The sequence below is a fragment of the Ranitomeya imitator genome, chromosome 10 (assembly GCF_032444005.1).
Source record: "Ranitomeya imitator isolate aRanImi1 chromosome 10, aRanImi1.pri, whole genome shotgun sequence".
NCBI classification, from domain to species: domain Eukaryota; kingdom Metazoa; phylum Chordata; class Amphibia; order Anura; family Dendrobatidae; genus Ranitomeya; species Ranitomeya imitator.
The window spans coordinates 102,445,945-102,459,850 of NC_091291.1; the positions used below are offsets into that span (position 1 = coordinate 102,445,945).

The 13,906-nt window shown below is 43.4% G+C and overlaps 1 protein-coding gene across 8 annotated transcripts in view; it reads left to right on the forward strand.

Annotated features, from left to right (window-relative positions):
* ACOT7 (acyl-CoA thioesterase 7) overlaps nucleotides 1–13,568 on the forward strand; it is a 234,203-nt gene extending 220,635 nt beyond the window's left edge. For all 8 annotated transcript variants that reach the window (XM_069742406.1, XM_069742408.1, XM_069742413.1 and 5 more), the window contains one exon: nucleotides 11,106–13,568. In XM_069742406.1, the coding sequence (XP_069598507.1) occupies nucleotides 11,106–11,210 (105 nt within the window). In that variant the 3' untranslated portion in view covers nucleotides 11,211–13,568. The remainder of the gene's footprint in view (nucleotides 1–11,105) is intronic.
* Nucleotides 13,569–13,906: the final 338 nt, after the last annotated feature.

The window sequence follows — 13,906 nt, forward strand, 5'->3', positions numbered from 1 at the left end:
CATGCAAAAACAAACCCCCCAAAATTAGTGACCAATATAGCCCCCTTTCTTTATGATGACACATGATCTGTTTGCGATCAACATTGGGTGCAGCAGCCACCACAGGCTCCAGACACTGTTCCGAGAGGTGGACTGTTTTCCCTCCCTGTAGATCTCACATTTTATGAGGGACCACAGGTTCTCTATGGGGTTCAGATCAGGTGAACAAGGGGGCCATGTCATTATTTGTTCTTCTTTGAGACCTTTACTGGCCAGCCACGCTGTGGAGTAGTTGGAGGCATGTGATGGAGCATTGTCCTGCATGAAAATCATGTTTTTCTTGAGCGATACCGACTTCTTCCTGTACCACTGCTTGAAGAAGTTGTCTTCCAGAAACTGGCAGTAGGTCTGGGAGTTGAGCTTCACTCCATCCTCAACCCGAAAAGGTCCCACAAGTTCATCTTTGATGATACCAGCCCATACCAGTACCCCACCTCCACCTTGCTGGTGTCTGAGTCGGAGTGGAGCTCTCTGCCCTTTACTGATCCAGCCTCTGGCCCATCCATCTGGCCCATCAAGAGTCACTCTCATTTCATCAGTCCATAAAATCTTTGAAAAGTCAGTCTTAAGATATTTCCTGGCCCAGTCTTGACGTTTCATCTTTTGTTTCTTGTTCAAAGCTGGTCGTTTTTCAGCCTTCCTTACCTTGGCCATGTCCCTGAGTATCGCACACCTTGTGCTTTTTGTTACTCCAGTAACGTTGCAGCTCTGAAATATGGCAAAACTGGTGGCAAATGGCATCTTGGCAGCTTCACGCTTGATTTTCCTCAATTCATGGGCAGTTATTTTGTTCCTTTTTTGCCCAACGCGCTTCTTGCGACCCTGTTGGCTATTTGCCATGAAACGCTTGATTGTGATCACGCTTCAAAAGTTTGGCAATTTCAAGACTGCTGCATCCCTCTGCAAGACATCTCACAATTTTGGACTATTCAGAGCCCGTCTAATCTCTCTTCTGACCCATTTTACCAAAGGAAAGGAAGTTGCCTAATAATTAAGTACACCTTATATAGGGTGTTGATGTCATTGGACAACACCCCTCCTCATTACAGAGATGCACATCACCTGATTTACTTAATTGGTAGTTGGCTCTCAAGCCTGAACAGCTTGGAGTAGGACGACATGTATAAAAAGTATCATGTGATCAAAATACAACTTGCCGAATAATTCTGCACACGGTGTATTTGGGGTGATAGTTATTCAGGGAGGGGATGTGGAGACTCTTAACTGCACCACGTGAAGCCGTCACCAGCAAATCCTTCCATGTGTTAATTGCACAAACTCACAAATTGCTACTTCTGTTTTGTAATGGAAACCTTGTTACTCTGTCAAGATTTGATAGATTATAAAATGAGTCCCCTCTCGCACCAAGCGGATTTTCAAGGGATTTATCAGGGGCATGAATGTAAATGAGCAATTTGTACGAGCTGATATTTCCAGGCAGAGAGATAGGAGCAGACCGGTCAGACCAATTTACACCGCAGCAGAATGCGACGTCAGCTGTTAACACGATATGTAAATTGCATAATGGGGAGAGCGGAATATCTTTTTTGGAAGGTGCATTAGTCTAGGAGGCGGACAAGGGAAGGTTATAGCGATCAAGAACTTTTCGGTCCATGACTGGGTTTGAACACATAATTAGGCTCCAATATTTAGCTATCACTAATTTGCTGTAATTTATAGCAAGAGGTCCAATATGAGAAAGCATGCCGTCTAGATTATAGGCTTGTGAAGGGTCAACTTATCCTGTACTGGACTTGGTGAACAGGGTAGCTGGGAACGCTCTTGAAATAGCTGTTACCTGAATGTTCCCCAACTCCCCCATGCACATAAGCGCTCCGCTCAGTCAAGTCCTCCTGTATTGTTAATGGGCGGAGAAGAAAAAGACGCCGCCAGACTCCTATGGCAGCGGCTTTTCTTTTCTGAAAACAATAGGACCAGGCATTAGTATTTCAGTAACCGATCCATCTCTTCCCCAACATTTGTTAAGGAAATGTCTGGAGACCCCCATACACATCGGTAGTCCACCAGTCCCTCCAAAATTGTCAGGTTCAGCCAACTAACTTGTACGAGGGTTATATTCTCTATATAAACCCTTAGTGCGTCTTTAGCTGGTCTGTGCAGCAGAGCTTTCATTTATCATATTACAATGGGGTCTGGGGTATTACTCTGGGCCAAATCTTCATTGGCCCAGCAGGGAAGGCCGCTATTTCAACCTTAGAAGAATAGTATTTCCTAGTATTTTTTTACAATGTACATAAAACACTAAATTCACTCTCCGGAGAACCAGGATTGAGGTGGTCTGTGGTTCGTACCCTACTGACATCCACTGGATAGCTAGACATCAAAAGCCCATTATACAGTACTATACTATTCTTGGCTAGGTGCAATTTGTCAGACTGTGACCCTGGATTGTAAAAGGGAAGTCTAAAAGTTGTCCTGTGAAGACAGGTATTAAATTTTCCCAAATTATGCAAATCTTTGAACACCCCTAATATTAGTCAAAGAGGAGACCAGCTTGGATGATCACTGGACTGATTCTTTAGGACTGCTTTATTTTCATACATATGCAGTTCATCCGTCCAAATGATCGTTTCCATTCACAAGATCCACGAGGATCCTACAGTTTGGGCCACAATTCTTAGACCATTAGGATAACCTCTTTCCATAAGCCTCAGTAAATGGCATATGGAGGTCAAAGTGGTGGCCCCCTTTATAGGCCCTAGTGGAGAATGCTATATCATGCACCGCTGATAATTGGGGGCTTAAAGAAGTGTGATTAGTAGTTTTACAAAGGTGGATTCTCTCTGATTTCCACACGTGTGGACACTGCACATGGCCCAGCACGTATGTGTTCTCGATATAGAAAGAGGCATAAGCCGTGGTCATACACCTCTGGCGGCAGGATCACGTGATATAATCCAAGATGCCGATATTTCCCAAGATATTTGGCCATCGGATTAGAGGTGGGATACCCCCATAAACATCAGATGGTCCAACCAAAATAATTAGACAATAATCTAATCTGTATTGGCACCTTAACAAATTGTTGTCCCCAAAAAAAGTCTATGGTTGGAAAACCCCATTCTCGCACCTCAAGGAGTTCAGGTCATATTGGTTTTTGCTTCTCCGATAAATCTACTCTTCTTGACCTTTTTCCATCCTATTGATTTCACCAGTTAACTCCCAAACACATCTGCTGTTCTTGTTCCGCACTTCATCACAAGATCTTCCAAGTTCACTCTCCATTGTCATCCCACTCAGCCGCGCGCCAAGGTTAGTGCTTTGTGCTGCCGTCTTGTTTGACAGCAGCATAAAGATACAGGGACAATGCAATAGTCTTTCGCTTGACTTTGCTTTGCCATCACGCTAATCCATCCGGTTCCAGTGTTTTGAAACATGTCGTGGTCTGAAAGTGATAGTCCCAGGTTCCACCTATGTACGGCTTTCTGCTCGATCACGGTCGTCATTAGCATAGCGGAGCTGCTGTATAACATCCACTTACATGGAGCTGCGCTGCGTCACAGGTAGGATCCTAGTGCAGTTAATGAATATATAAACCTCTGTATGAGTTGTAGTATAAGAATGGAGGGATATAATAGTTTGGATCACACTAATGATCCTCCAACCCTTCCCTTACTCTGATAATCTATGTCAAAATGGCTGATTTGAAAGATTAAACTCAGTCTCCACCTACCTAGCCTGAATGACTGCTCCTCACTGTCCCTCCACTCTCCTGCTGACCTCACACTGCTCAGTACAAGCTGCGGCTGTCAGTCATGCAGGGTGGGCAGTAACTGGATACACTTGGACTCGTGAGCTCTCTTCTTCTATGGATTCTTAAAATGCTTATCTTAAAATCCCACTGGTACTGTTTCTCCTTGCATAAAATCACATGTCAAGCCTGACATGTCGAGGTGAGGAGACTTTTAAGCCGCAATGCTCCTCAGGGAAATATGCAAATTGTTTCTTTAGAGAGGATGAGGACTTGATCTCTAGTGCCACCTATAGGAAGTATCAAGTTTTGGGCTTTTATTTTAAGTCATGTGACGAGGCTCGTTAAAGGGAACCTGTCACCCCGTTTTTTCAGTAGGAGATAAAAATACCGTTAAATAGGGCCTGAGCTGTGCTTTACAATAGGGTATTTTTTGTCCCCTGATTCCCCACCTATGCTGCCGAAATACCTTACAAAAGTGTCCTTTTTCGCCTGTCAATCAGGCTGGTCAGGTCAGATGGGCGTGGTCACAGCGCTGTTTCTCCCCCACATCTTGCTTATGTTCCCATTGGTGGCGTAGTGCTTCTCGCATGCGCAAGTGCCGAATGCACTGCGCAGCTGTAGAAAAAGAGCGCGCTCGCCGCTATTCAGCGGTTTCTCGGTGGGCGCGGCCATCTTCCTGAGGCCGCGCGTGCGCAGATGGAGTCTCCTGCTTCCCGGGGCTTCAGGAAAATGGCCGCGGGATGCCGCGCGTGCGCAGATGGACATCGCGGCGGCCATTTTCCTGAAGCCGAGTTCGACTTCAGGAAAATGGCCGCCGCGATGTCCATCTGCGCACGCGCGGCCTCAGGAAGATGGGAACGGGAACATAAGCAAGATGTGGGGGAGAATGACCACGCCCATCTGACCTGACCAGCCTGATTGACAGGCGAAAAAGGCCACTTTTGTAAGGTATTTCGGCAGCATAGGTAGGGAATCAGGGGACAAAAATACCCTATTGTAAAGCACAGCTCAGGCCCTATTTAACGGTATTTTTATCTCCTACTGAAAAAATGGGGTGACAGGTTCCCTTTAAAGGGTTGATATTGACTTTTACGATTGATACTTCCTATAGGTGACACTGGAGTTAAAGTCCTCTCTCAGAAAAGACAATTTGCATATCTTCTAATTAGTATTTTAAATATATTTTGGAATTTATTTTCAAAGTAAGTACACCAGTCTCATCAAACTTAATACTTTTATTTAAAATGCGATGCAGTTTGGATTGTGAAATCCAGTGACAGATCTGTTTCGAAGTCCTTGGTGGTTTGTACTGTTTCCCTTTCCTTCTCTTCTTAAATGCATGATTTATATGATCGGAAACACAAAACCCCAATCCTTTTTAACCCTTTATCAGGAACCATTACATCATATGGAAATTGTAATGAACAGGCTCAAGCGACGATCTCGATTTACACAGGTCAGGTGCCAGCTTCATAGGGTTAGACCTAAGGGATAGAAAAATAAATAAAATACAAATAAATCATCCCACCTCCATTTTCTCCATCCAAAAATACATTTTAAAAAAAAATTAGAAAAGCATATCCAGTATCAGAGTCAGATTGCACCAATGGATATGGGTCACATACATTGACTATTTTGGGGCGAGATAACCATTGTTGGGTGAATGTATGGAGATAAAATAGATTAAAAGAACGGAGGAGCTGTGAGCAGATCGTGAGCTCTGTATGATGAATGATAAAAATAGCCGCTCGCACCTCTAGGTGTTTTCAGATGTTTAATGAAGAATGTGAATGTTTTAAGCTGGCTGAGGAGGCAGAGCTTCACGGTGTAAGGAATTCAGCGCGGCAGAGGTGATAAAAGTTCATTTCTCTCTACAGTCAAAAACTTGATTAGACCCAAATCTGTGTCTTCTGGAGAACAATGAGTGGCGAGGATATTATCTGAAGGAAAAATAGAATTCTAGCTAATAGTGCCCACCATGGAATATACTATTGTCATTGCCGTCAACAGGCAAATGAATGTCCCACCAAGGGCTTAACTGTTGTCCTCATTGGGGACCCTGTTACAGAGTTTACATTAGGAGTCCTCATAAGTTTTGTTTCCACCAATGAACTGACGTTATTTGCGTGGGTCAGCATGGATCTGTGCTCACTGATTTTCTCTTTACAATGTGCACTGACAGTGCGCTCTCTTGTCGGCTCGTCACTTCTTATCAGACCAGGCGAGGGAGCGCACTGTCACTGTGCATATTGTACACTGACAAGATCCTACCGAGCATCCGTTGCAATTGACAACCGACACATGCTCAATAGAGCAGAGACAAACCCAGCCCCTGAAACGGACAGTACTGATGGCGCTTCGTTTCAGGGTGGGGCAGAGGCTGCAGCAGTGACTGCAGTCTCTGCCTCCTGATGACGACTCATTTGTGTATCCCAGAATGCACTGGGGATGCCACTCTAATTTGCTCAGGACATGAAATCGTCGTATTTGGCCTTGATATTTCTACAAGTGAATGATTGAGTTGCAAAAATAAGAATATTTTTTCCAAATTAAAGATCACATCCCTCATTGCACTTATGATTTACTAGATGGTGGCCCGATTCTAACGCATCGGGTATTCTAGAATATGTATAGTAGTATATAGCAGAGCCCACGTAGTATATAGCAGAGCCCACGTAGTATATAGCAGAGCCCACGTAGTATATAGCAGAGCCCACATAGTATATAGCAGAGCCCACGTAGTATATAGCACAGCCCACGTAGTATATAGCAGAGCCCACGTAGTATATAGCACAGAGACGTATGTTGTTGTGAATTCTGTGGCAGAGCTCCCTCCTGTGGTCACAAGTGGTACTGCGGCTTCTGAGTTTCCTTCCTCAGGTGATGTGGTGAAGTCGTTAGGTGCTGCTCTATTTAACTCCACCTAGTGCTTTGCTCCTGGCCTCCAGTCAATGTTCTAGTATTGGTCTTGCTTCCTCCTGGATCGTTCCTGTGGCCTGTCTTCCTGCATAAGCTAAGTTTTGCTTGTGTTATTTTTGTTTGCTATTTTTTCTATCCAGCTTGCTTAATTGGTTTTTCTTGCTTGCTGGAAGCTCTGGGACGCAGAGGGAGCACCTCCGTACCGTTAGTCGGTGCGGAGGGTCTTTTTGCCCCCTTTGCGTGGTTGTTTGTAGGGTTTTGTGTTGACCGCAAAGCAATCTTTTCTATCCTCGGTCTGTTCAGTAAGTTGGGCCTCTCTTTGCTAAATCTATTTCATCTCTGCGTTTGTATTTTCATCTCAACTCACAGTCATTATATGTGGGGGGCTGCCTTTTCCTTTGGGGTATTTCTCTGAGGCAAGGTAGGCTTATTTTTCCTTCTTAGGCCTAGCTAGTTTCTCAGGCTGTGCCAAGTTGCATAGGGAGCGTTAGGCGCAATCCACGGCTGCCTCTAGTGTGGTTGGATAGGATTAGGGATTGCGGTCAGCAGAGTTACCACGTCTCAGAGCTCGTCCTATGTCTTTTGGTTATTGTCAGGTCACTTTGTGTGCTCTGAACTTCAAGGTCCATTGTGGTTCTGAATTACCTATTCATAACAGTATGTAACACAGCCCACGTAGTATGGCAGCTTTCTGGAGACCGGCCCGTCTGTCCATGAGAGGAACAGATGTACGGCCGGTGGTGAGAGCGGCGGAGGCGCCATCTCCGGCAGTGCAGGAGCAGCACACGGCCGGAGAGGATGTAGATGACGGTGAGGCCGAGGGCCCGGCTGGGAGAGTGGCTCACACGGGGCGCCCTGCAGGACTCCACAGTGCCGGCACATGGGCTGGCTCCGAAGAGCTGTTCATGTGCGGGGTGATAGTCCGCCCTTCCTGTAGTCCGGCACGGAGGCCGTTGTTGGCGGAGGACATCGTGGCTGCTCCCGGTAGTGTGCGGAGCCCCAGGCACAGGTCAGATGATGGCGGCCGCTGTGATCTCCCCGTTGTATTTCCATGTCCCGTATTGTGATCGCTCGCTGCTTCCTCCCCATTATAACTGGTGAACCATGTGCGGGTCATGTGTCAGCAGTGAAGCACACAGGGGGCACTGACGGGGGGGGGGAGTAGAGAGGGGCCAATTCGCGCCACTTGTTAGCGGTGACCGTGAGTATGCGGGCGCCGGGCACTGACTACTGGGGAGTAGGGAGGGACAAATTGGACTGCCCGTCGCTGATTGGTCGCGGCAGCCATGACAGGCAGCTGGCGAGACCAATCAGCGACACGGGATTTCCGTTACGGAAGTTGAGGACAGAAAGACGGAAGTACCCCTTAGACAATTATATATATAGATGATTTTGTATGACTCTGGATCGGAACAAATTTTTACGGTCAGCAACCCACTAATCTCATAGACCCCACATGACTAAATCTGAACAGAAGGGTCATTTAAAAAAAAAATCACTTTTTTTTTCCACTCCAAGCTGCAACTGGTAATAAATTTGAGCAGTTTTTTTCCCATTGTTTTCCAGACCTGAAATCAGTCATTCTCTGCCAGGAACATTTTTTGGAACGACTCTTCAGACAGATGTAGTATTTTTGCCTTAAGGTATGAGCGCGAGCAGCTCTCCTCGGAGACAGAGTACAGATAAAACACAGCCTTAATGGTGTGATTATTACATAAAGCTCATATTTGAGTTTATTATAGTCTTTTCTTTTTTGCATTCCTTGATCGTCCCACAATTTTCCATTTTTCGATTTTTGAGAAGTACAAAATGTACTTTATGATCGTCCTATTCTTCATTCCTGACCCCGCTCTCCCGCAGTACCAGTGGTCTTATATGGTATTTAGCATTATATCCTTTACTTCTTGTAATAATTCCAGTTTAGGAAACCAGTTCTTAAGTTCTCTCTGTCCTATTCAACTGTCTCTGACCCGAAAAAAGCTTAGTGACAACCAATCGGGTCACCATGACAGAATCCAGATAGGTTTAAGCCAGCTGCCCCAGATTCCTGAATGGATACCTAATGAAATAAGAAACGACTCTCCGTAGTGCAGAGATCCTTATGATTTAATAATGATGGCGAGACCATCAGACGAGCAGTATGCTCCGTTTATGAGGATGTGCTGCTACCACCTGCAAAGCACCTTTGACTGGATTCTACTATTGGAAGATAACAATTTTGGAATCAATCAAATCCAACCAAGGACTTTTTATAATTGTTTTTTTTTTTCTTCTATGTGATGTGCCAACCCCATAACGTAACTCCCTTTTACTGTTCTCATCATGTATATAAATCCCAGTTATTGGTTCCTGTAATCTGGTCTGAGGATCTGCCGAAATGCGTCTCTTGTTTATCATGAATAAAAACTGTGCAAAACTATTCTACCTCCGTCAACAGTCCAATTGTATGTATGTATATATATATATATATATATATATATATATATATATATATATATATATATATAAAAACTATTATTCTACTTTCATAAATAGTTAGTCGGGCTGGGTAAGCAGTAGTGCAGATTTCATTATCATGCTGAATATTCACAGCCAAGGATGTCCACCTATCCACATTACTTGCACAAAAATTAAAGCAAAAGAAGTTTTTGGAATATAGAAAAATTGTAAATACAATAGTTGTTCCAAAAAAAACGGGGTTGTCTGGGATTCTTCTAAAGGGTTGATTTCTCCATTTGCCCAAGAAGAACAGTGCTCTATCCATAAGTTTATCTGGAACTAAACTGCAACACTAGATACAGAAAAATGTGTGTATATTGTACTCCAGAGCTGCGCTCCGTAATCTGCTGGAGGAGTCTCTTTGCACATACATGATTGTAATAAAAACTGGAAACATAATGAGCGCAATACGGTCTTAACTGGGTTAAATGAGAAACCAAGGCAGAGAAAATGCTCACAAGTAAAGGTTGTGAAAGTCACAACCCCTGTATCAGCATGGAAAATCTTGGCTGCTGCAGATCCACACAGCGGCATCCATACTGCCAAAGGTATAAGGTGCGGGAGGAGACCATAGACATGTAAATGCTGTTTTTAATTATTACCTCCTGATTCTCTCTCAGGACAAAACACTTACCGTAGATTACATTACATTAAAAATCCTATACAGATCCCGAGTTACATTCTGTATTATACTCCAGAGCTGCACTCACTATTCTGCTGGTGCAGTCACTGTGTACATACATTACATTACTGATCCTGTACTGATCCTGAGTTACACCCTGTATTATACTCCACAGCTGCACTCACTATTCTGCTGGTGCAGTCACTGTGTACGTACATTACATTACTGATCCTGTACTGATCCTGAGTTACATCCTGTATTATACCCCAGAGCTGCACTCACTATTCTGCTGGTGGAGTCAGTATATTCATACACTACATAACTGATCCTGTACTGATCCTGAGTTACATCCTGTATTATTCTCCAGAGCTGCACTCACTATTCTGCTGGTGCAGTCACTGTGTACATACATTACAGTACTGATCCTGAGTTATATCCTGTATTATGCTCCAGAGCTGCACTCACTATTCTGCTGGTGCAGTCACTGTGCACATACATTACATTACTGATCCTGTACTGATCCTGAGTTATATCCTGTATTATACCCCAGAGCTGCACTCACTATTCTGCTGGTGCAGTCACTGTGTACATACATTACATTACTGATCCTGAATTACATCCTGTATTATTCTCCAGAGCTGCACTCACTATTCTGCTGGTGCAGTCACTGTGTACATACATTACAGTACTGATCCTGAGTTATATCCTGTATTATGCTCCAGAGCTGCACTCACTATTCTGCTGGTGCAGTCACTGTGCACATACATTACATTACTGATCCTGTACTGATCCTGAGTTATATCCTGTATTATACCCCAGAGCTGCACTCACTATTCTGCTGGTGCAGTCACTGTGTACATACATTACATTACTGATCCTGAATTACATCCTGTATTATACTCCAGAGCTGCACTCACTATTCTGCTGGTGCAGTCACTGTGTACATACATTACTGATCCTGTACTGATCCTGAGTCACATCCTGTATTATACTCCAGAGCTGCACTCACTATTCTGCTGGTGCAGTCACTGTGTACATACATTACATTACTGATCCTGAGTTACATCCTGTATTATACTCCAGAGCTGCACTCACTATTCTGCTGGTGCAGTCACTGTGTACATACATTACATTACTGATCCTGAGTTACATCCTGTATTATACTCCAGAGCTGCACTCACTATTCTGCTGGTGCAGTCACTGTGTACATATGTCTACAAGTTTCTCTTTTGCATGTTGCTTATCACTCATTTGTTTTTATACTTTACGCTTACTACTCTTATATTTGTTTTTCCTATTTTTCTAATGTAGATTGAGACTGAAGAAGAAAGGAAACGATTTGAGGAAGGGAAAGGCCGCTACCTGCAAACCAAAGCCAAGAGACAGATGAACGCACAGTCCCTGACCCAACAATAACCGGATCTCTCAGGGATTTGCTGCAGTGATCAAGAGAATAAAGCCTCGACTGATAGCACTTGCCGATATGATCACTGAGTATTGTGTTCTGTGATGTAAGATGTATTGATAACTTATTTATGCTCTGCCGTTGTTTGTGCACTCGGATAACACGTATGTGGTGGGAATGCGGCGTCCATGTAATGAGCAGTAGTGCAGCTTAGGATCCTCCGTAGATTGCAATGCACAGTAGAATAGATTTATTACGAGTCCAGATTATTGCACAGTCTTACTTTACATTGGCCTTTTGGGTTTTCCCATTACAAAAAAACACTTTGGGCTGTATGTGCTTTTGAAGAATGACAAACTATACAGCTGCTATGGGGGGTTCAAAGATGGGAGGCACGGCCCTAGTTGGTTCCAAATGTTTGCAACTAGGTGGCAAAAACCCGAGCAGGACTTCCCTTTCCATAAGAAATTCATATTTAGCTATGAAGGGATATTGGATTAAGAGTCATGGAAAAGGAGGAGTAAAGAGTAAAAAACATGTCTGTAAACCATGGAGACCACATAAATTTAAGGGGACCGCTTCGAGAAATTTAAAAGGACCTTTGGTTTTGCCTTATATATTCCACCAGCTTTTTTTTATGCACCTCATAGATCTTTTCTTCTGAAATAACTTGACTACTCATGAGTAAATGCTATACCTCTGAAACCTCAGGGCAGAATCGCACCTGAACCTGGAGACTTGGAGGGCCCAAGGAGACCAATACTATTAAGGAGCTTTCATAACTGGGGGTCCCGATAAAGATTTTGCATTGGTGCTCACAAGAGTTGAGTTATCCCACTGCACACCCTTAGACTCCCATAGCCTTCACATGGTGGGCCTTTTGAGTGCCTACAGACCTTTTCTTGAGAACGTTTTGACCTCTGGTTACAGTTCTTGAGACCTATCCTTGACACTCACCCAAATTTGCCTGGTCACCTCTAGGAACTAACCGTATAGTTTTATTTTGTGACTCTCATCCATGTCATGGTGCTACGATCTGCGTGAGTGACATGAGCAACATCAAAATTTTACCAAGACGCCTCCCAATTCCCAAAACGCTGGCCAAAGTTGGTGGCCCTTCCTGTGCCGAGTGGACTCCGTGCTCCCGCCATGATGATAATCACATAAAATCGGATGCCCCTTTCCATAGCGTCTGATTCTAAATTTGTTGACCCAAAGTGTTGTATTTGGAAAACCTTAGAACTTTTTTGAGTTGTGATTGTCTCACTACCGCTTTCTGCCTTATTGTCTTGTGATTGGCTTTCCTGGCTGACTGTTGGTGGTAGTAGTTCATCTAGGAGTAGTTCACAAAGAGGCTTGTGTAGACTTTGTACAATTGTAGCAAACCCTCAGCCTCAAGATGTATTGGGTCTTTTGAGACTAATGTTCTCATTCACTGACGGCAAGAAGAAATTTTGAAATGTTGAGAAATAAAACCACAATTGGAGGATTTCTCAAGATGAGCTTTCCATACCCAAACCTATTGGGTTAAGGGGTGGGTTGTGCCACCTCGATTTCAGCTACAACTTACGCTAGTTTCCTGGAGTTCCTTATAGTGAATTCTTTGCGCTGTGATTGGCTGTTTCCCGTTTTACCAATCCTCATTCGCTTTTAACCCTGCTGTTGTCTTCGGTCAAAAACGACCGACCTTGAACTTCAATATTCTTTAAAATATTAAAGATGCGGCTCTGAAACCCATGGCCGACCGACCCATCCTCATTTAAGTTAATCAACCACAAGTTTCAGAACCGCATCTTGAACACCGCAAAAAATACCAAAGTTCAAAATCGGTCTCCCCAGACCGAAGACAGCAGGGTTAAGAAATGGTTGGCAGAAAAGGACCAAAATTTGCGAAATGTTTGTACAAATCAATTGTTAGAAAAAAAAAACTGGAGTTCAGGGAATGATAAATTCCTCCCAAAGTTTATTAGAAACTTACCAAATTTTTCATTATGCAGCAGTTACATTTTCTGTACAATCGCCTGCAAAACCCCTTATTAATAGTTATAGAGGCCAGAACTGGAGAATGTGCTCCACCTCGGAATATATTTTCTGGAATAAATTGCTTAAAAGTGTGAATAAGTCATTGACTCCTCTGCTGCTGTTTTGTAAGCGCTTTCTAAGCTTTATCGTGTCCATGGTCAGAGGTCAAAATATTTTCATAACTAATGTATAGAAGTGTTCAGACCAAATACCTCCAATAACTTCAGTATTTCGGCAATAGAGAGATGTATTTTTTTCCGCTTGCAGCTGTGTGATGTAGAAGATGGAGCAATATTATATGGTCTTCACTGCATATTTTATTTCTATTAAAAAAAAATCTGTGGAAACTTTTTGCATTACAGAGTCGTGATTTGGGAACACGTAATACAAGATATTGTATAGAAAGGTTAATTCATTTTGCAGGTAAATGTAATTTTATTTCCAGTATTGTGTCCAATAGCGGGCACTAGTGTGTTTTTAATTATGTCTACAATATTTTTATTTGATCTGCTGTCACCTGAAGGGTTTGTCCAACACATATGAAGAATTAGGGTCACTGAGTGGTTATGGATGGAAACTTTAAAAGAACGTAGAAAAACCTTATAGATCCATTAATAAGGGGAATCCACCATTACAGAAAACTTGTCACCTAAAAAAAACACTATTAACCTGCAGATATAGGTTT